Source organism: Zootoca vivipara, chromosome 17 (assembly GCF_963506605.1).
Source record: "Zootoca vivipara chromosome 17, rZooViv1.1, whole genome shotgun sequence".
In the NCBI taxonomy this organism is placed as follows: Eukaryota; Metazoa; Chordata; class Lepidosauria; order Squamata; family Lacertidae; genus Zootoca; species Zootoca vivipara.
The window spans coordinates 35,468,998-35,491,708 of NC_083292.1; the positions used below are offsets into that span (position 1 = coordinate 35,468,998).

Consider the following 22,711-nt stretch of genomic DNA (forward strand, 5'->3'; position numbering starts at 1 on the left):
CACACCGACGATAGTTTAAATGGCACTTTAACTTAACATTTAATGTCTTAAAATCTTAACGGTTGCGTTCAAGTTTCATGTGTACAAGAATGTGGTTTCAATAGAACTGTTCTTGTTAATCATATAATTACAAACCTAACCAATTCCTCATCTACACCTACTCTAGTAACCTACACCACAACCTCCCACACGCTCCCGCTCCCCAAACCCTCTCTCCTCTCCTCAATTAACGGCTACCCATCCTCTTTAAACCCTTGGCTGTCCCGCCCCTCATGGAATGGAATGCCGTCAATCAACTAAGAGGCTGGGTTTAACACTTAACACCCTGGAGTTCTACTCAAGCCAGCCCAATCCGTCACACCATGCTTGTGCTTTCCTGCTTAATTTCACCTTGGTTTATTTTATTTTTTAAACAGTTTGTTAGAACAGAAATCTCCTTGTGTCATCAAAGCCTTCCCTGGGATATTAAACATCTCAAGGGCAGGTGGTGTGACACATCATAACTCATATTATAATTAGCATGACGTAAGAGCTGGGTTTCCCTTGTCACAGCATAGATGCCTTCTGAAAATGCGTTTCGCTTACATAATCCTCCAAGAGAGAAAGCCTTTGCTTCCTCTGGTTTTGTCTCTGTGACTTGATGGATCTGCACCAATCCTAGGGGGTTTCCTAACACTTCCTTATTATCCCTCGGTTCACACCCTTGCCACTGCCAGGATCCACAGCCCGTCGACACTTCGCCCAAGGCTCTTGATTGGTTTCGACATTCTGACTTCCCCCACAATCCTCCGCCTCCCTTTAAAAGGGAGAGAGGTAAAACCTGCAGCTTTTAGAAGGAAGGCTAAGCTCAAACCGGGCACAGGTAGGTTCTCAATTGTTTCTGGGCTTTCAAGAAATGGGCTAGGCCAGGGACAGGGAGCTCATTTCTTCCCCACCCTGATGTTGTTGGACTCCAGCTCCCATTATCTCTGACTGCTGGCTGATGGGAGGCAGCAGCGTGGAGAGATTATTTTGTGTTTTGGATTATCCGTTCTTATTGTTGGGCTTTAGATTCACAGACTCATAGAAGTGCAGAGTTGGAAGGGATCGCGAGGGTTATCTGGCCCAATCTCCTGCAATGCAGGAATCTTCTGCCTAACCTGGGGCTTAAACCCACCACTCTGAGATTAAGCGTCTCAGGTTCTACTGACTGAGCTATCCCAGGTCAAATGATGCTACAGCTGGGCTGGGGAATCTGTGGCCCTCTTTTGGACTACAACACCCGCCAACTCTGGCCATTGGCTACGCTCACAGGGGATGATAGGTCCAGCAACATTTGCAGGGTCATTACAGCTTCCATCATCCCTGACTCTTGACCATGCTGGCTGGAGAAGATGGCAGGTAGAGCCCAACAGCACCTGCCCATCTTTTTTTTGAAGGTGAGGATGGTTATACCTCCATGGCAAAGTACACACATTGATACAGGAGGTCTCTCTGGGTAGGACTGGGGAAGACCCCTGTTTGAATCCTGGAGAGCTGCTAGCTGTCAATGCAGATTATACTGAACCAAGATGGACCAAAGTCTAAGGCAGGGATGGGGAACATGTAGCCTTTCAGAGGTTGCTGGACTCCATCTCCCATCATTGCTGAGGATTGGCCGTGCTGGCTGGCGCTGATGGGAGTGGGAGCCAATCACATCTGGAGGATCACAGGACCCTGTCTGGACTGAAAGTATGGCCCCTCCCCTTGTGGCACTGTATATTACTGCAAATGGTCTTATGGGAAGGCCCTCTTCAGATGGTACATGTGTCTGGCTTTCTTCCAAATGAGGAAATCCAGGCCTGTTGTGCTTGTCTCCCCTGCCCTCTCTGCCTGAGGCAAAAGACAATCTGTGAGGAAATAATAGATTTATTCAAATCTGTATGCAGGCCTACTGCTTCACCAAAATTTATTTATTCTGGTGATGCTGCCAGTAAAGCCCTGTTAGGATCTCTCAACATACACACTGTATCATCAGCATAAAGACTCAACAGGTGGTCTCTGCACTGTCCCCTTGTAAAAAACTGAGATGTATAAATTCAGCCAGCAGCTGCAAAAAGAGTGAAGAGCAATGGGGACCAGGGAGATCTCTGTTTAGTACCCCTTCAAATAAAAATCGGCGAGGAATCCTGATCATGGGTACACACTGTGGCATCATTCACTTTATACAACTAAGCAGTTGCTGCTGTAGATTTATCCTCCAACTGGTATTTGTTCAAAACACCCAACAAGCAGCACCATTCGAGGGGATCAAATGCTTTATAGGTATCAGCAGCCAATGGAGTTTGCCTCCTTCTACGGTACAATCAAATGTAACATTTAATAAATAGCATACTGGATCTGCAGTATGTGTTTTGAGTATGAACCCAATCTGATCTAAATTCATAATTGTTGCAATCACCCTGCACACATGAGATGCCAAAACTGATGCAATCATTTTTTAAAATCCTGATTAAGCAGGGTGCTAGGTCTGTATGATCCCACTTCCTGCCTATCTTGTCCAGGAAGACAATAATCTGAGAAGCCTTCTGTGTCGTTTGGGTGCCTCTTCCCTGCCATACATTATCAAACAAAATTAGTCACATGAGGTATGCTGTGAACTGCCCAGAGATCTACGGAGAAAGGGTGGGATACTACTACTACCAATAGAAAGAAGTGCAAAACTTATTTAGACTGGGGGGGGGGGGTGATCTATTTTGTTTCAGCTTTCAAATTGCAATCTGCAATTTCCCAAATATAACTCAGTCTTCTTCTCCAAAAGTTCAGTTATTTGATATAAATCCGAATAATATTCTGCAAATGTATTATGAATAGCCTTGTGATTAAATGTAAGCCTTCCATCTCTTTGTTTCATAGACCATTGTCTACTGTAATATCCTCACACGCTTGGATTATATATAATGTTGTCTAGACCTGCTTTAACCCATCAATATTTTATTTCCCACAGGTCTTTAACAGCAAGATGATGGCCAGCCAAGAGATTATTCTGCTTTTTCTGTGTGCTCTGTCACAAGGTAAGCTTGAAAGCCGATCGAAACAACAGGAGGATGTGGTATGATCATCAACATGACAGTACCACCTGATAATGCATGGGGATACCATAACTCAGGGTCGGATTTAGGTTTGATGAGGCCATAAGCTACTGAATCATAGAATCATAGAGTTGGAAGAGACCACAAGGGCCATCCAGTCCAACCCCTTGCCAAGCAGGAAACACCATCAAAGCATTCTTGACATATGTCTGTCAAGCCTCTGCTTAAAGACCTCCAAAGAAGGAGACTCCACCACACTCCTTGGCAGCAAATTCCACTGCCGAACAGCTCTTACTGTCAGGAAGTTCTTCCTAATGTTTAGGTGGAATCTTTTTTCTTGTAGTTTGAATCCATTGCTCCGTGTCTGCTTCTCTGGAGCAGCAGAGGTAAAGGTAATAAGGTCCTTTATTGTCCAGCTGTTCTTTGTCAACAACAAATGATCGCTTTTTTGTGTGTGTTGAATATATGCTACAGTATATGGTAATTTATGGACCTAATAGCCATTTGCACATAACAAATAGGAGCCTACACAACAAAAACACTGTTGCTGTATGTAGGTTTTATTTTATTTGTTTTTGATCTTATGTTTTGGAAATGTACAACCAGGTTTTTTTTCCTTAATTTTTTTGGGGGGCCCACAAGAGAGTGGGGCCCTAAGCTATACCGTGTTTCTCCAAAAATAAGACACCGTCTTATATTTATTTTTCCTCAAAAAAACCACACATGGTGGCTTATTTTCAGGGGATGTCTTATTTTTTAAATTAAGTATGGCACAGTTTAACCTACAAGGTTAAACTGCCTATCACTATGGCTTATTTTGGGGGTGTGGCAAATTTTCGGGGTATGGCTTATTTTCGGGGTATGGCTTATTTTCGCAGAAACACGATAGCTTCTTTAGCTTATACATAAATCTTGCACTGCCATAATTCATTGAGCAGACCTCAGTTAGGATTTTAAGAAGAAGAGTTTGGATTTGATATCCCACTTTATCACTACCCGAAGGAGTCTCAAAGCGGCTAACATTCTCCTTTCCTGTGAGGGACAGGGGATATCGCGAAGTCCCTCCCCTCCTGAGTTCAAGCCCGTCCCCGAGCAAAGGGGAAAGCAGGGAGAGTTCCGATTCCAGTGGGGAAGCAGGAAGTCGTGTCCGAGGCTCAGGCAAGGTAGAGGAGCCAGGGTCCCAGGTGGGACAGGAAGGGGCAAGCAAGGGGGGAAGACCCATCCCTCCAACTCCAGAATTACGCAGGAAGAGGAGGGGCAAGAGGATGGGTCTGCCAAAGCTTTTGTGTTGGAGAAAGACGCGCCAAAAGCCATTAGGAGGTTCTGAAACCGACTGACAACATCGCTCCGTGTAAATAGCAATGACTTGAGCACTGTAAATACGCAGCACCAATAAAAGAATAAAATGCAGAGCTGCGTAGCGTCGTTACTCTGAAGTAGTCCACTCCGGCCACTGTGACAGCAACCTCCTAATCATTTTTGGGCTACTTCGGAGTTGCCGGGATGAGCGTGTCCGAGGCGGAGAAGTGGCGGCAGATCGCTGAGCAAGCCCAGCTAGAACTGCAACAGCTGTCGCTGCAGGCGCAGGGAGAATTGAAGGCAGCTAAAGAGGAGACTAAGAAGGTCCAGGACGACCGGCTACAACTTGCGGAACAGGTGAGAGAGCTCCAGGAAAAAGAGCAGCATTTAAGGGCGGTGGCGGTAGACCTCCAAAACAAGCTGGATGCAGAGAAAAACAAGGCGGGAGGGGCTCCCCAAGTCCAAGTGCTGCCAGGAAGGAGAGCAGGGACCCTTGTAAGCAAGTTCAATGGAGACCCGAAGGAGTTTCAGGGCTTTGAGACTGAGATCGTGTATGCTCTTGAGCTGCACCAGAATGAGTTCCCCGATGATGAGCACAGAGTAGCGTTTATTGTGGAACATCTCACCGGAGCAGCCAGGGAGTGGCTAAGACCATTAATCGCAACCAAGAATCCTTGCATGAAAAATGTCCAACAATTTCTAGAAGGTTTGAGGACGATGTATTCGTCCGATAGTCATTTGGACCAGACTAAGGAGGAACTGCATAATTTACGCCAAGGAAATATGACAGTTCGCGCATATTGGGCGAAATTCACCATGCTGGTGCACAGACTGGGGTGGGTTTTGGATTCGCCTCCCATGCAAGCTGCGTTTTACTTGGGTTTGAGCGAGGAGGTGAAGGATGAACTCTCGAGAGGTCCAAAGCCCAGTACTATGGATCAGCTGAGCAAAGCAGCTCTGGCGGTGGGGGTGAGGCAGGAATCCCGGTGGAACGACAAGCAAGCGACGCGCGCAAAGCGGGCTTGGTTCCCACGGTCGCAGGAGAAGCCACTCCCTCAACAACCCTTTCAGGCCACGCCTGGAGCCAGCCAGGACCAGGAGCCCATGCAGATTGATAGCGCGCGCGCGCGGGCTTTTCAAACCCCAGCGGCGCCAAGACGCAAGGAGGGAAGGGGCGGGAATTGCTTTCTCTGCAACTCACCCCAGCATCTCGTCAGAGACTGCCCACATCGCAGGGAGTGGCAAGGAAAGGCGGGAACGGTGGTGCCCTCCCCCACTGACGCAGCACCACAGCAGGGAAACGGGAAAGCCTGGCTGCAGGAGACAAGGGGCAGCAGCCAGGCACAGTCAGCAGACAACAGCCCCAGCCCGCCCACCCGCACAGAGAGGTGCAGAGCCAGCCCACCCCTCCCAGAGCAGGAGTGGTTCTAGAAGTGACGCTAACGCTCCCAAATGGCTATCCCCTGACGGTCCTCGCCTTAATTGACAGTGGGGCGTCCGCCAACTTCTTCTCGAGAAGCTTTGCAGAAGAGCACCAAATCCAGCTTTTGCAGTTGGATTTTCCTCTGCACGTAGCAACCATTGACGGCAGGGAGCTGCTGGGAGGGGCCATCACACATCAAACCCCCCCCATGAGAATGACGGTGGGAAGGCACTCAGAGACACTGGCGTTCAACGTCACCACCATCTCAGACCCCCCCATCGTCTTGGGCATGAGCTGGCTGGCGCGCCACGACCCCTCCATCAGTTGGCACCAGAGGTGCATCACGTTTGGGTCAGACTTTTGTCTGGAACATTGCATGCAGCACCAACCAGGGGAGGGGCCTCCGATAGCCACGGTGGCCACCATGCATATCAAAGGGGGTGAGGCAATACCCAAGCAGTACTGGGACCTGCAGGAGGTCTTCAGCGAAGCGGAGTCCGACCACCTACCCCCGCACAGGCCTTTTGACTGCCAGATCAACCTGGTGCCAGGGGCGACGATACCCCCAGCCAAGCTGTACGCCATGTCAGACCAGGAGCTGGAGGATCTGCGCGCTTTCATCGACAAGAACCTCAAGCGGGGGTTCATAAGGGAAAGCAAGGCAGCAGGGGGCAGCCCGGTCTTCTGGGTGGACAAGAAAGACACGCAACAGCGCCGTCTTGTGGTGGACTTTAGACGGCTGAATTCGGTGACAGAGCCCGTGGCTTTCCCCATGCCCAGAGTGGATGATCTCCTGACAGCGGCACGCAGGGGCAAGATTTTCACCAAGCTGGACCTAAGGGGGGCGTACAACTTGATCAGGATCCGGGAAGGAGATGAATGGAAAACCACGATGTTCACGCCTCTGGGCTCTTTTGAATATCTGGTGATGCCCTTCGGTTTGCAAGGGGGCTCAGCATGCTTCCAGGCCTTCATGCACCACGTCCTGGGGTCCCTCCTCTTCAGGAAATGCTTGGTCTTCCTAGATGACATCCTTATCTACTCGAATGACCCAGTGCAGCATGTGAAAGATGTCAGAGAGGTGTTGCAACGCCTGAAGGAGAACCACCTGTATGTGAAGCTGGAGAAGTGCAAGTTTCACACCAAAGAGGTGGACTTCCTGGGCTACAAGCTGTCAGACAAGGGGCTGGCGATGGACAAGGACAAGGTGCAGGCCATCCTGGACTGGCACAGCCCCAGGACGCGCAAAGATGCCCAACGCCTACTAGGCTTCGCTAACTTCTACAGGAAGTTCATCAAGAACTTCTCTCGCGTTACGGCTCCCATCACGGACTGCCTGAGAGGCAAGCAGAAGTTCAAGTGGACACCAGAGGCGCAAGCAGCGTTCGAAAGCCTCAAGAGAGTGTTCGCCTCAGACCAAAACCTGTTCCATGTGGTGCAGGACGCGCCCCTACGCATTGAGACAGATGCTTCTGAAAAAGCTGTGGGCGCAATTTTGTTGCAACTGGACGCCAACAGGGAGTGGAGACCCTGTGCCTTCTTCTCCAGGAAGCTGACACAGCCTGAACGCAACTACACAGTGTTTGATAGGGAACTTCTTGCGATCTACGCTGCGTTCCAGCACTGGCGACACTTCCTGGTGGGCGCGAAGCACCCCATCCAGGTGTGCACAGACCACAAGAACCTGGAGTTCTGGAGAACTGCCAGGGTGCTCAACCAGCGGCAGATACGGTGGGCAGAGTTCTTCTCGAACTTCAACTTCTCCATCCACTACATCCCGGGGGAGCAGAATGTCAGGGCGGATGCCCTCTCCCGCAAGCCAGAGTACATGGAGGAGGAGGCGCCACCAGCCCCAAGGCACATTTTCCCCCCGTCGGCATGGTCCTGCGGAGCAGCTGTGGTGAGCGAGGCAGAACTCACAGCACTGACGGCAGCGGATGAATTTGCCGACCGCATCTTCAGAGAACTGAGAGGGGGGAGGGAGCAGGCAAAAGACTTTGCAGAACGCAGAGGGCTGCTTTTCTACAAGGGTGCGCTGTACCTACCCACCACCCAGCTTCGACGTACGGTCCTCAAGCAGATGCACGACAACCCTACAGCGGGGCATTTTGGAAGGGACAAAACCGCTCACCTAGTCATGAGACACTTCTGGTGGCCAGGGGTGCGGGAAGATGTTCGAGACTATGTAAGGGGCTGTACCACCTGCCAGCGGGCGAAGGTGGTCAGAGCAGCGCCACCAGGGTTGCTGGAGCCCTTAGCCACACCACACAGGCCGTGGGAAGTGATGTCCATGGACTTCATCACAGATCTGCCTTCGTCCAGGGGTAAGACTGCAGTGTTGGTGGTGGTGGACCTTATGTCCAAAATGTGTCACTTTATACCGTGTGCCAGGGCAGTCTCGGCAGAAGAGACAGCCAAACTGTTTGTTGATCACGTTTTCAGACTGCATGGATTACCTTTAAGGGTTATTTCGGATCGTGGCCGCCAATTTGTTTCCAGGTTCTGGCGGCGGCTCATGAACCTCCTGCAGGTGGAGGTCAGCTTGTCGACGGCTAGACACCCGCAGACCAACGGACAAGCGGAGAGGGTCAACGCCATTCTGCAGCAGTACCTGAGATGCTACGTCAGCCAGCGGCAAACGGACTGGGTGGATCGCTTGCCACTAGCAGAATTTGCCTACAACAATGCAGTGCACGTCTCCACAGGGGTGTCGCCCTTTAAGGCCAATTACGGGCGCGACCTCAGATCTTTCCCAGAGAGGGAGAGGGAGGAGGAGGAGGAGGAGGGCCCACAGGCTGAGGATTGGGCAGAGGAACTGGAGACGGTGCACCAGCAGCTCAGAGAACACTTGGAGAGGGCCAAGGAAGCGTACAAAAAGGGGGCAGATCGCCACAGGCGACAAGGGGAGGTCATCAGGGTGGGGGACAAGGTGTGGTTGTCCTCGGAGGGCCTTCCCACCAGAGGGAGGTGCAAAAAGCTGGCACCCAAAAGGCTGGGCCCCTTCACGGTCACGCAACAGGTAAACCCGGTGGCATACAGGCTGGCACTGCCAGAGGACATGAGGGTGCATCCAGTGTTTCATAGATCGCTGCTGTCGCCGTACAGGGAAAGCAGCAGGCTCCGAGACAGCGAACAAACCCCCGAGGGAGGGGGGGAGAGGGAAGGCAGGGAGCAACTCAATGAGGCCACGGCCATCCTGGATTCAAGGTGGGGGGTGGGGGGACTGGAGTACCTCATGGCATGGGAGGATGCTCCACCGTCCCAGAATGAATGGGTCCCAGCCACTCAGATACAGGAGGAATTCTTGGTGGAAGAATTTCACGCCCTCTTTCCCCACAGACCCAAGCCCTGGCACATGGAAAGGGAGGGGGAGGAGGAGGAGGCACGGGAGAGCAGCTCACCATGGCGCTGGGAAGCGGAGTTTGAGGAACCAGAGGATGAGGTATGGGTGTCACCGAGATCCACCCAGTCAGCGGAAGGAGCAGATTGGCAGAACGTTTTTACCCCCACCAGCTCTGACGCCACGGACTTTTTGGGATTCCCGTCCGCCCAGGCGGAAGGGGGGGGCTCGCAGGACTGGGGGGAGGTATTCACACCAACGGGCTCGGAGAGCACTGAGTTCTTAGGCTTCCAGTCGTCACCGACACATGGGGGGGGCCTGGGGAGGGGTGAAGGAGAGCTTGGGAGGGGGGTGGATGTGAGGGACAGGGGATATCGCGAAGTCCCTCCCCTCCTGAGTTCAAGCCCGTCCCCGAGCAAAGGGGAAAGCAGGGAGAGTTCCGATTCCAGTGGGGAAGCAGGAAGTCGTGTCCGAGGCTCAGGCAAGGTAGAGGAGCCAGGGTCCCAGGTGGGACAGGAAGGGGCAAGCAAGGGGGGAAGACCCATCCCTCCAACTCCAGAATTACGCAGGAAGAGGAGGGGCAAGAGGATGGGTCTGCCAAAGCTTTTGTGTTGGAGAAAGACGCGCCAAAAGCCATTAGGAGGTTCTGAAACCGACTGACAACATCGCTCCGTGTAAATAGCAATGACTTGAGCACTGTAAATACGCAGCACCAATAAAAGAATAAAATGCAGAGCTGCGTAGCGTCGTTACTCTGAAGTAGTCCACTCCGGCCACTGTGACATTTCCCTTCCTCCCCCACGACAAACACTCTGTGAGGTGAGTGGGGCTGAGAGACTTCAAAGAAGTGTGACTAGCCCAAGGTCACCCAGCAGCTGCATGTGGAGGAGCAGAGACGCGAACCTGGTTCCCCAGATTACAAGTCTACCACTCTTAACCACTACACCACACTGGCTCTCGGTTAGCCATCGGTTGGCTTGCACTGGAACCAAGAGGATTGGTGGAGCTCAAAAGGAATGCTGTAAGCTCTGGTTCCGCACACCCGTGTTACTTCACAGTTTTCCTTTTGTGTGTTTCCAGCTTCAGGGTGCTTCAAACTCATCACCCCCTCCAGGTGGGGTGCAAAGCCAGCCAACTGCTCTGAACCTTTGAAGGTCCTCCCACCTGAGTACGTTATCATCATCCATACGGCTCAGAATCCATGCAAGACGCAAGCCGAATGTGCGAGAGAAGTCAGGAATGCGCAGGATTATCACCTGGGCCTCAAAAGGTGGTGCGATGTGGCCTATAAGTAAGAGCGTTGTTCTTATTCTTGTACTAAAATATCTTAATTATCTATTTTCCTTGCTGTATTTCTGTTAGCTGATATCATTGTTTGACTTTGCATAAGCTGTTTTAAATATCAATTTAACAATAAAGTAACCTACAGTGGTACCTCGGTTCTCAGAGTCAGTTCGACTCCCGAAACTGTTCGGAAACCAAGGTGCGGCTTCATAGCTGCCAAGTACCCCGTTTTCCCTGGGAAACCCCCATATTTTCTTACCATTTCCTGCAGGTGTCCTGAATGGCAAAATACCCTGTATTCCCCCCGGATTACGGAGCTCCTGCTGGTAGCCATGTTCTTCTGGTGCCGCGCCGGCACCAGAAGTCACTTCTACGCACTTCTGGACATGCGTAGAAGCAACTTCCAGCGCCACAGACATTTTGGAAATGGGCACAGCAGCACCAGAAGTTGCTTCTACGCACTTCTGGACATGCGTAGAAGCGACTTCTGATGCTGCTGTGCCCATTTCCAAAATGTCTGCGGCGCCAGAAGTCGCTTCTACGCATGTCCGGAAGTGCATAGAAGCGACTTCCGGCGCTGCGGCGCTGCTGATCCCGGATCTTTCAATCCGGAACTTGGCACCTATGCATGGCTTCTGATGGGCTGCAGGAGCCTCTGGCACTCAAGCAGAAGCCGCGCCAGATGTTCGGCTTCCGAAAAACGTTTGCAAACTGGAACACTTACTTCTGGGTTTGTGGCATTCAGGAGCCGTTTTGTTCTGCAACTAAGCCGTTCAGGAACCAAGATACGACCACACACACACACACACTGCCTGAATAGGTTTCCCTATATATCTCAATAACCATAAGGACTAGAAGCTCAAAGACAAAGCAAAGAGGCAGGTCCTTGCCCCATGGATCTTACCGCTCCAGAGCTGGGTTGGATAGGCTCCGAATAATCTAAACCCCTTTTGCAAACAACAGGGGAACTGAAGCAATAAAATAGATACAGGTGTTGTGAGCCCCCACCCGCCAATTAGTAATTTAACAGAGTTTGCAATGAGCCCTCACAACACTGGAACTTGGGGATATTCCAGTGGAACTGAATGTTGCAAGACACATGACAAACAAAAGAAATGACATCTTCACACAGCACATCATTGTAAACAATTAACTCTATTTTTTATTTAAAAAATGACTGGGAAAGGTGTTGGATTCCAGAATAATATAGCAAGTCAGTACAGTGGTACCTCGACTTACGAACGACTCGACAACCGAATTTTTCGACTTACGAATAGGGGTAATGGCCGTGCGCTTACGAATGTCTCGACATCCGAAAGAAAACCACGGTGGTTTTAGATAGGGATTATTCGACTTACGAATTTTTAGATAGCGTTGCTTTGACTTACGAATTTTTCCATTTCCAATGCATTCCTATGGGAAATCGCGTTTCCAATGGCGTTTTTCGACTTATGAATTTTTCGACTTACGAAGGTGCCTTCGGAACGGATTAAATTCGTAAGTTGAGGCACCACTGTAGCTGTTTATAAAGAGATTCAAGTCTTACAACAATCACACTTAATTCACATTGCTGTGAATCAGCTTGTTTTTCCATATGGGAAATTGCTACTGTCTTTTTTGCTTTTAGACTGGAATTTTGCACGTATTGAAGAGCCTAGATTACTTTAAGCACAATCCGTTTCGCTAGTTTTATAACACATGCATAGCAATAATATACGCATTTGTTGTTTATTTTTGCTGATGTAAGCCTATTTCAGTTCCTTTTGGTAAAAAAAGAAGGAACTAATGAATTTTAACAACAACAAATAATTAAATGATGGCACCAACTCCCACAAAGGGCTGTGATGGCTACTGTCCTGTATTGCTTTAAAAAGAAGATTAGCCACTTTGAGGCCTCGTTTGGATGAGGTCTTTGCATCTGCCTAGCAAACAAAACAAGAGGTGTAAAGAGGAAAAGTGATAAAAGAAGTGCACACTTCATCTCTCGCTCACTTCCTTTCCCACCCTTCCATGTAAAAAGGCATTTCTGCTTAGTTTCTCTGTGTCTCTTCCACATCGTAAGTTCAGTTTGCCACCTCTCCACATGTGGTTTGCTGCTGCTGCTGTTGTGATTTTTTAAAAAGCCATCATGAAAATTTGTTACAATTCGAATTTTAATTCGAATTTTAATTTAATTAAATATCAATTTAATGAAAACATTAGCATTAGATTTCAATATTTTGCCTGTTGTATTTGTTTATTTGCAGACAGTTTAATATAATGCAGTCTTTGTTGTTTTCATTTTCCATATACAGTGGTACCTCGCTTTAAGTACAGAATTGGTTCCAGAGAGCCGTACGCTCCCTGAAAAGTACTCAAATAGAGCAGCGATGGACTCAGGTGGCGCTGTGGGTTAAACCACAGAGTCTAGGGCTTGCTGATCAGAAGGTCGGCGGTTCGAATCCCTGCAATGGGGTGAGCTCCTGTTGCTCGGTCCCAGCAGTTTGAAAGCACATCAAAGTGCAAGTAGATAAATAGGGATCGCTCCGGCGGGAAGGTAAACAGCGTTTCCGTGCGCTGCTCTGGTTCGCCAGAAGCGGCTTTGTCATGCTGGCCACATGACCCGGAAGCTGTCTGCGGACAAAAGCCAGCTCCCTCGGCCTATAGAGCGAGATGAGCGCCGCAACCCCAGAGTCGGACACGACCGGACCTGATGGTCAGGGGCCCTTTACTTAGAGCAGTGATAGTGTGCGTGCGCGAAGCGCTGATAGAGTGCTTCTGCACATGCGCGCACCACGCAGATCGCTTCTGCGCATGCGTGCACTGCACAGATCGCTTCTGCACATCCGCGTGCCATGGAACCTGGAAGTAAACACTTCCCGGTTCACAGAGTACTCAAACTGAGAGTACTTAAACCACAGCGGACTTAAACCGAGGTAAGACTGTATGTAATTGGGTTGGAGAAGTGGATTGTAAAATTCGGGGGGGGGGAGTAGAATTTTGTAGGATTTGATTATGGTGTATTCTTTGAGGAGATGCAGATTTCTCCCCATCCTTAGTCTTGGGAGGCTTGCAGTACAGGAGTCACAGCAACTCACTAGAATATATTTTCTTTCTTTCTTTCTTTCTTTCTTTCTTTCTTTCTTTCTTTCTTTCTTTCTTTCTTTCTTTCTTTCCTTCCTTCCTTCCTTCCTTCCTTCCTTCCTTCCTTCCTTCCTTCCTTCCTTCCTTCCTTCCTTCCTTCCTTCCTTCCCCCTTCAAGCTTCCTGATTGGTGAGGATGGACTTGTGTATGAAGGACGCGGCTGGCGCAATGTTGGATCTCACACCTACGGCTACAACGATTTGTCCCTGGGCATCGCTTTCATTGGCACCTTCACAGGTCAGTAGATCCATGCCTTAGGAGACCTTTTACCGAGTCAGATCATTGACCCATCTAACTCAGTATTGCCTGCATCGACTGGTGGGGGATCTCCAAGGTTTCAGAGAACGGTCTTTCCCCAGCCCTACCTGGAGATGCCGGGGATTGAACCTGGGACCTTCTGCATGCAGAGCAGTTGCTCTACCAGTGAGCTATGGCCTCATGCCTAGAAACGAAGTAAGATTCCAGTCCCCATGGTGATGGATCTAGGAGTAACTTTAATAGGAACAGAGGGATATCTATCTATCTATCATCTATCTATCTATCTATCTATCTATCTATCTATCTATCTATCTATCTATCATCTATCATCTGACCAGTGCTTTGGGGGGGGTATGCAGGGATACACATACCCCTAAATGTTTTGTGAATCTAAGTTTGACCTCAGTGAGGGGCAGTAATTCAATGAGAGTACTCCTAAACATTTTTTTTAAAAGAAAAAAAGCATTCTATCATCTTTCTATCTATCTATAAATAAATACTACATGTTCAGGACATTGATGGTGCAACGATGGAGGTGGCAGAGGGGTGGCTGCCGCCTTGACCTCAACCGCCACGTTTCCCCTTCCTCCAAGTCTTCTATCTCCTTTCTCCATGAGCCTGGGCAGCCCCTGAGTTGTTGGTTCTTCAGTGGTGTTGGAAAAGTGCCGTGGGTCAGACATGGAAGGTGGAGAAGGAGGGCTGAGAGCGGCGGCGAGGCTTGGGCAGTGCGATGCCTCCCTTCCCATCGGAGCAGCCCCAATCCCATTCCTACTTGCGTGCAAGCAGGAGGAAGCGGGGATCCCTCAGCTGGGAAGGGAGAGATCCCCGCCCCGCTCCTGCTTGCACACAAGTAGGAGTTGGGAGGCTGCTCCGATAGGCAGCATGAAGCCTCCCTTCACAGCTTAGTTGCTGGGGTCAGGGAAGGTGGAGGCAGCCCAGAAGCTGCATCTTAGAGCTCCTGCACCACCATCAAATGGGGACTTCCGAGCAGCTCCTGAAGCCAGCTAGAGCCAACTGCTCTGGGCTACTGAGACTGCCGCCGCTGCATTTCCCGGGGACATTAGATGAAATCCCAGGACTTATTTGCAAATTCGGGGACTGTACCAGGGAAACGGGGACATCTGGTAACCCTACTGTAAGCTTCTCAGTACCAGTTGCTGGCAATCGTGAATGGGAGTTGCTGTTGTCCTGCTTGCAGGCTTCCCATGGAGGCATCTGGGTGCTGGACTAGATGGGGCCATTGGGTCAATCCAGCAGCCAGGCTTATGTTCGCTTATAACCTCACCCTTTGGATTGCATGTTTTGTATGGGATGGTGCAGATGAATGCCACTGTTGGGAGGTTCTCAAGGGAACACAGTTTGCATTGTACTGAAGGGGAGGGTGTTGGTCCTCTGAAGTCAAAGGTTGCTCTGTGATACATTCCTAAATTGGGCCTGGATGCGTGTGAAAGAGTCAGCTTGCTACAGAGCAATCTTTTAGAAGGGAATGTTCTCCAGTTTTTGTTTCACAGAAGAAATTGAAGTATGCTTTGATGCAAGACCCCTGCTTTCCCCCACCTGCCCTCCAGGTGTGTGCTCTGAAAACGTGGCACATGGTCACGTTTTCTAGAACATTCTAGTCTAGAATGTTCTAGACTGCGTTGAGTCCATTCACATAGAGTTCAAGCCAGATCAAACCAGATCTGTTGAGTTCCTTTGTTGAAAAGGAGATTAAGCAGATTCATGGAGAATAAAGCTATCAACAGTTATGAGTCATGATGTCTGCGGTCCACCTCTGGTCAGTGGGAAACAAGAGTTGGAGAGCGCTATAGCACTCATTTTCAGCTTGTGAGCTAACCAGAGACGTCTGGCTGGCTACTGTGAAATAGGATGCTGGAAAATGGACTTAGAACCCTGCTGCATCAGACCAAAGGTTTCTCAGGGAAATATGGTTGGCCACTGTAAGAACAGAATGCTGGTCCAGATGGGCATGTGGTCTGATCCAACAGGCTAATAATAATAATAATAATAATAATAATAATAATAATAATAATAATTTATTTATACCACGCCCATCTGGCTGGGTTTCCCCAGCCATTCTGGGCGGCTTCCAACAAAATATTAAAATACAATGGTCTGTTAAACATTAAAAACTTCCCTAAACAGGGCTGCCTTCAGATGTCTTCTAAATATCTGGTAGATGTTTTTCTCTTTGACCTCTGGTGGGAGGGCGTTCCACAGGGCAGGTGCCACTACCGAGAAGGCCCTCTGCCTGGTTCCCGGTAACTTGGCTTCTTACAGCGAGGGAACCACACCTCCATGGACAGCTGTGAGTCCAAAATGACTCCCAGGCTGCACACCTGGGAAATTAAAGAAATTAGCATAGCTAACTGGTGTGTTTATAAAAACTCTGGAGTCTCATGCCACCATCTTTTTCTCTTCCAGAGAGGTCTCCCAACCAAGCAGCGTGGAAAGCTTTGAAATGCCTGCTTGACTTCTCTGTCAAGGTCGGGTACCTGTCTCCAGATTACCTCGTAGTAGCCCACAGCGATGTCAGTGATCTTGTTTCTCCAGGAGAGGCGATCCGTTCGGAAATTTCCAAATGGCCCAATTACAGGCACAACTGAAGACTTCCCCTTTTTTCTTCACTCATCCGCTGCGTTGCTGGAAGTGTTAGAGAGGAACGAGAGTGACTCCAAGTGAGACCTTGCAACAAAATGCCACAGTCTGGACTGCAACTGTTGAGGTTTCCATCCATTAAGACATGCCTTTCCCCAGGATATTTCATTTCACCATTCCCCTGTTTTCCATTTCCTCTCTCCAAAAGACACTCATTGTTCAGTGGCCGCTAAGCATGCTCAGCAGGTACGTACTATGCTGTTTTTAGGTTTTTAAATAAAACTCCTCTTAGCGGTTCTCTCATTAATGATCTTTTGCACTTCTGCTAATTTTGGCATCTAGATATCAGACATGTCCAACAGGTCAATCGCAACTTACTGGTTGATTGTGGGGTGTTCCTGGTTGATCCTGGTTGGTCTTTTGTCCCCTGGTGATTTGTAAACCCCTCCCCCCCAAAAAAACCTTGGCTCCCTAAAAAAAAACTCAGCGACTCTGGTCCATCCTCCAATGACAATGGGTAGATCACTGCCAGTTTTTTATATACTATGAGTAGATCGCAGTCTCTTGGGAGTTGGATGTGCCTGCTCTAAGTGGTTGGGATGCATCATGGCGGTTGGTGTATATATATATATATGTGTGTGTGTGTGTGTGTGTGTGTGTGTGTGTGTGTAAACTGGCCATGTCCGTTACTATCCATGTTTCACCAAAACTGCTTGACCGATTGCATCCAAATTTTGACACAATGCCGCATGTGAATATGAGACCAACCCCGTACCGTTTCCAAAGACAGATGTCACACCTGTGCCAGGTAAAAACCCCAAAACCCCATGTTTCAAAACACACCACTCAGAAGAAAATGCATGCTGGGAAAAGAACCAGGTTGCAAAGCAGCGCCCTCTAGTGGCGGCTACATTGGTACTACACCTATAAAACCTTTCCTCTCAACAGCACCTCGGCTCCCGTTTACATACTAGGCCGAAGCCTTTACAGACTAGGCCGAATGGAGGTACTGACTCCCCTGGGTGGGGGTGGGGGGGAGAAGACGGGATAGGTCAGGACATGGTGGGACCAGACCAGTCACAGGGATGAGCCGGGGGTGGTGGGAAGAGAGGGCGTGATATGTCATGGATCAGCACAGGGTGGGGGGGACTCACAGGGATGCGCCTGCGTAAACAGAACACGCGTAAAACAGGGGGACTCTGAAGGTGAGGGGAGTCTGAAGGGGGACTCTGAGTCTCCATTTAACAGACTGAACCACAGCAACATGTGGCAGGGCCAGCTAGTATGTTAATATATTTACACAGGAATTCCACAAGAGGGAGCTTAGACTCTACATTGCTGTGGTGTAAATAAAGAGATGTCTTTTGTGTTTTGGAATCTGTGGCTCTGCTTAATTCTGAGAGAGGAAACAGCCTGGGTCCAGTGTGGTACATGCAGGGCTTTATTTCAGCCAGAAATCACTGGAACTTAGTTCCTGTACCCCTCAGGCAGGTGACATTGCCATTATAAGAGAACATGAGAGGCATTCATGGTGAGTTCTGGCATTCCCCCCCCCTCCAAGAAAATACCACTTGGGAGAAGTAATTGAGATCTTGCAGCTAAGTGTCAGGAGTCCAGGTTCCCAGCTTGATAACACAGTGAGTGTAGATAATTAAAAAGGAGGATTTATTGCAAAAACAAACAGACAGCTCAGGGATTTGCAGAATATATTGAAACGACCCCCCCCCCCTGCACCGTTTGTTTTGCTTCCTGTCTAGAAGCCCTCCCATTCACCGACTCCTTGTGAGATTAGATTAGTGCCCAACTCGAATAATTTCAGTAGCAGTATTAAAAATGTGGTAAAACCAATAAAGGGATATTGAAAGGGTAAAACCAATAAAGGGATATTGATCAAGGGATATTGAAATTGAACAAAACTCGTTATGCAATGGCAGTGAACAATTAATACAGAATCTGTAATAAGGAATAGACGGGAAGTTGGGTAGATAGAAAAAAGACCACTTTTATTTTATGTCTTGAAGGATATTAATTGATGTATTAATTCTTTTTTTTCTTTAGTGGTGATGGAAGTTTATTTCTTTTTCTGTATGGTGTGTTAATGTGAATGGTAACAATAAAAATCTTTTTTCAAAGAAAGAAAGAAAGAAAAGATTAGTGCCCAACTCTTCCTTTTCCGACAAACTGTCCCCTTGTCTATTCACGCCCATTTGAGCTTCCAGCACACTTTGGCTGTGTTCCAGCCTGCTCTCAGCTACTGTCTTATCAGCTCACCCAACAAGGTCAAGATGAGCCGATTTCTGCAGCTGCCGGCTCTCCTGCTTGCTGCATTTGGCTGTAACCCTTCGCTTTGAGCTGGCTCATTCTTGACACTCAGGAAAAGCTGTAGCTCAGTGGAACAGCGCCTGCTCTGCATGCATAAGGTCCCAGGTCCAATCCCCAACAACTCCAGATAGTAGTGGTGGTGGTGGTGGGGAATTGCCTGAAACCTTGGAGAGATGACCCTGGGAGAGATGACAGTATAAGGCAGTTTCCTATGTTCCTAAGAAGATCCTTTCTCTAGGGGTTAAGTAAACAAAGCCACTCCCTCTGCTTTGTTGTCACAACAGCCCTGTGAAGTCAGGACAATCTAGGCCAGTATGATTCATGATTTCATGCTGTCAACCAGTGTCGGGGGACCACCAGGAGCCAGCAGGGAGCCCAGCGGGATGGCATAAGGGCTCCAAGACGCTACTGGTTCAGAGCATCGCTCCAAAGGTGGTGTTGAGTCTCTCACAGCGGAGGAGAGCTCAGAGGATGCTGACGGCTCACAGGAGCATGGGGGAAGGTCTGAAGTGTCTGAGTGCTGTGGAAGGAGAGGTGCCAGGGACCAGGGAACCTGCTCGGCAGTTGAGCAGTTCGGGGGGAGAGGGGAGTGTGCCCTCCCCTTCACCCCATGTCTGCAGGAGGAACAAATGGCGGGAGCAGAAGCGCAGGCTGAGGGCGCCAAAATTCATTTGTTGGAGGCGTTCTCGCCAAGCAGCACTTCCGGAGTCTGGCTTGGACTGAACAAGCTCTGTCTTGTACATATGTATATAATAAAACTCTGTAAAAACCAGCTACGGAGTTGGAAGCCTTTTACTCGTGAGAAGCCATTCAGCGCCCTTACAACCAGTCACAACTGAAAAGCCTGAGAGTGAGAAATGAGCACAATAGCCTTCGCCCAGTCATGTCCTGCTGGTATTCAGGAGCAGTGAAGGGCTGTCACATAGAAGAATACAAAGCAGAGGGCCAGCTCCAGGGGGCTGGGTCCATTTGGCACCCCCATATTTTTGGGGCTGAAGCCAGGAACCCCCCCCCATGTTCCAAAAGTGTGGAGGCAAAGTGTGGTGCCCACTGCAATGTGGGCTCCAGTGGCTGACTCCTCCTCCCCCTGCCACGGAGGGGAAGGAGGCTCAAAGCAGCCTCCTGCAAGTGGCAGTACCACGAGGAGGCAAAGGGGGAGCCATTGAAGCTGCAGGACCACCACATTTGTCTCCACTCTTGGCTCCTCCCAATGTACTAGCGTCATACGTGTGACATGGGGACACCACATGAGCAACATTGGCCCCCTAATCACCCTTGCGAACTGGCACCTCCGGTACAGTGACTTATGTTGGAGAAGGGTTAATTCCACATGGATGCCAGAAGATGATGAGAGCAGTTGGATAATGGAAGCAATTACCTAAAGGGTTGATAGCCTTTCCCTAACATAAGAACTACAGGGCCGGGGTGGAATGGTGGGTTAAACCACAGATCCTAGGGCTTGCCGATCAGAAGGTCGGAGGTTCGAATCCCCGCAACGGGTTGAGCTCCCGTTGCTCGGACCCAGCTCCTGCCAACCTAGCAGTTCAAAAGCACGTCAAAGTGCAAGTAGATAAATTGGTACCGCTCTGGCGGGAAGGTAAACGCCTTTTCTGTGCGCTGCTCTGGTTCGCCAGAAGCGGCTTTGTGATGCTGACCACATGACCTGGAAGCTGTACGCCGGCTCCCTCAGCCAAAAATGTGAGATGAGCACCACAACGGCAGAGTCGGTCACGACTGGACCTAATGGGGAGGGGTCCCTTTACCTTTAACAAAAGAACACCAGAAGAGCAATCCTGAATCAGGCCAAAGGCCCATCTAGACCAGCATCATGTTCTCAGATGCCCAGGGAAAAGTGGCAAGCAGGACCTGAGTGCAACAGCAATTCTCTCCATTTGCAGGTCCGAGCACCTGGTATTCAGAAGCATACACCATCTGACACTGGAGGTAACATGAAGCCACTGACAGCCACTGACCTTCTTTTAAATCCGTCCAAACTGATGGCCATCATCACTCAATCTTGTGGGAGTGAATTGCACAGTTTAAGTATGTGTTGCTCCTGGATTTTCCCGGTTGACAGCTCAGAGATTGCAATCTGATACACAATTAACAAGGTGTAAGCCCTGTTGAACTCAGTGGCATCTGAGTACACAGGATCTGCCCTGAATGCAACCCCCAGCAACTGGTGTTATTCAGAGGCTTACTTCCTCTGACATAGCCTTCATGGGTAGTAGCCATTGGTAGTTTCACCCTCCATGAATTTGTCTAGATAGAACCCTGCTGGATTAAGCCAAAGCTTTGACAGCATCCTGTTCGTACAGTGGCTGACTGCCAGGCACTGGGCAGGGGAGGAATGGTGGAGATCGCTTCCCCCAGCCTGAACCTCCCAGAGAAGAGGAAGACAGTATAGATTTACAGCAGGGGTTTGCTTGAGGTCACAGCTCAGAGCCAGATGAGGGGCAAAACTGGGAAATAATGAGAGAGGAGGAGGCAGAGCTGGAGCAGCTGGCAGACACATTATCACTAGAAAGCATTCCAGACCACCCCTTCTCCAAGAACCCGGCGAGCATTAAAATTAAGAGAGCAAATGTCTCAGAGACAAATGGCCCTAAGTGGCCACCTTAAGGTGCTGTTGATGATTGAGGAGAGAAGGGGAGTGGAGATTGCTCAGAGCAACGCCATCACTCCAAAAGGCTGCATTTCTAAGCCTCTCTGTGAATAGTGAATAAAATACATTGGTAAGAATAGGCACCCCCAAACTCGGCCCTCCAGATGTTTTGGGGCTACCATTCCCATAATGCCTGACCACTGGTCTTGTTAGCTAGGGATGATGGCAGTTGTAGTCCAAAAACATCTGGAGGGCCAAGTTTCGGGATGCCTGGGTAAGAACTTTCAATGTCTATCTCAGGCTTCCTCAACCTCGGCCCTCCAGATGTTTTTGGCCTACAGCTCCCATGATCCCTAGCTAGCAGGACCAGTGCTCAGGGACGATGGGAATTGTAGTCTCAAAACATCTGGAGGGCCAAGGTTGAGGAAGCGTGGTCTATCTATTCCTGGTAGCCTACCGTGGGGACGGGGGATCGGATTCCCTGACGCCTGACACTGACCAGGTGCCCTATTGGGACGCCAACAAGGAGGACCTGACCTGGGGCAGACTTTGGTTTTTCAAATTTCAGCAGCATCCTGGGAGAGGCCAACATTCAGTTGCCCCCCTGCCTCTTGCCTTCTATTCTAACACTATGCTCGGCACTCAGTGTGGCAGAACTGGTTGCACTGCCCTAAGTCCATCTCTGCCTGAGCAAAACAGCAACACTCTCCCAGCTTCTGATGCCCTGGAACTGGTAGGGAGAGACCTACTGCCTATGGCAGTGGAGGTAGAACATAGCCTTCACATCTAGAAGGGTAGCAGTGTCCTGCTAGATTGGTCTTCTCCAATGTGGCATCCTCCGGATATTGCTGGACCCCAACACCCTTCAGTCCCTGCCAGCATGACCAATGTTAAGGGAAGATGGGAGTCACGGTTCAACTTCATCTGCAGGACATCTGGTTGGGGAAGGTTGAATTACACGGTGCACAGGATCTCCTCCAACACTGTGATTATATTATTCTTTTGGATGAATGAAGAAGTGTGTCAGTTCTCATAGTTCCAGCCAGCCAAACCATCCTACACAACATGCCATTCCCATTTTCTCATCCCAATAGTCAATCAACATTCCATGTCTGAAGAGCACAGTTGACCCACATTAGGCTGTTTAGGCAGGTACTCCACAAATGCTTTTCTTGAGATTCTTTGGGGTGTGTTTCTGCAAAAATAATAATGGGGGGGATGTTGGGGGTTCCCCTGAGTGTTCCTCTTGTGTGTGAATGCAAATCGCCATTTTCGCCACATAAGGATCACCACTTGTCTCCAAACTTCAGGTGTTGAAGGGAATGTTATTGAAAAACCCAAGCGATAACAGCATTAACAATGGGCCCCACCACAAATTGGGGCTCGTTTTTATTTAATCCAAAGGTTTT

General features: G+C 49.4%; 1 protein-coding gene across 1 annotated transcript; it reads left to right on the forward strand.

The window, feature by feature from the left end:
* Window positions 1–610: 610 nt before the first annotated feature.
* On the forward strand, window positions 611–16,981 carry LOC118076089 (peptidoglycan recognition protein 3-like). Its single transcript, XM_035098628.2, has 5 exons — window positions 611–862; window positions 2,966–3,032; window positions 10,193–10,403; window positions 13,638–13,756; window positions 16,202–16,981. Exons 2-5 carry the CDS (start codon window positions 2,981–2,983, stop codon window positions 16,381–16,383), a joined length of 564 nt encoding a protein of 187 aa, XP_034954519.1. The 5' UTR covers window positions 611–862; window positions 2,966–2,980; the 3' UTR covers window positions 16,384–16,981.
* The last annotated feature ends 5,730 nt before the right edge of the window (window positions 16,982–22,711 follow it).

What these genes read in the sequence shown, in the direction of transcription:
- LOC118076089 (XM_035098628.2), top strand. Translation starts at nt 2,981, where the DNA reads ATGATGGCCAGCCAAGAGATTATTCTGCTTTTTCTGTGTGCTCTGTCA. An exon ending in TGGTGCGATGTGGCCTATAA is followed by an intron (nt 10,404 to 13,637) that starts GTAAGAGCGTTG and finishes TCCCCCTTCAAG; the next exon opens with CTTCCTGATTGGTGAGGATG. An exon ending in TTTCATTGGCACCTTCACAG is followed by an intron (nt 13,757 to 16,201) that starts GTCAGTAGATCC and finishes TTTCTCTTCCAG; the next exon opens with AGAGGTCTCCCAACCAAGCA.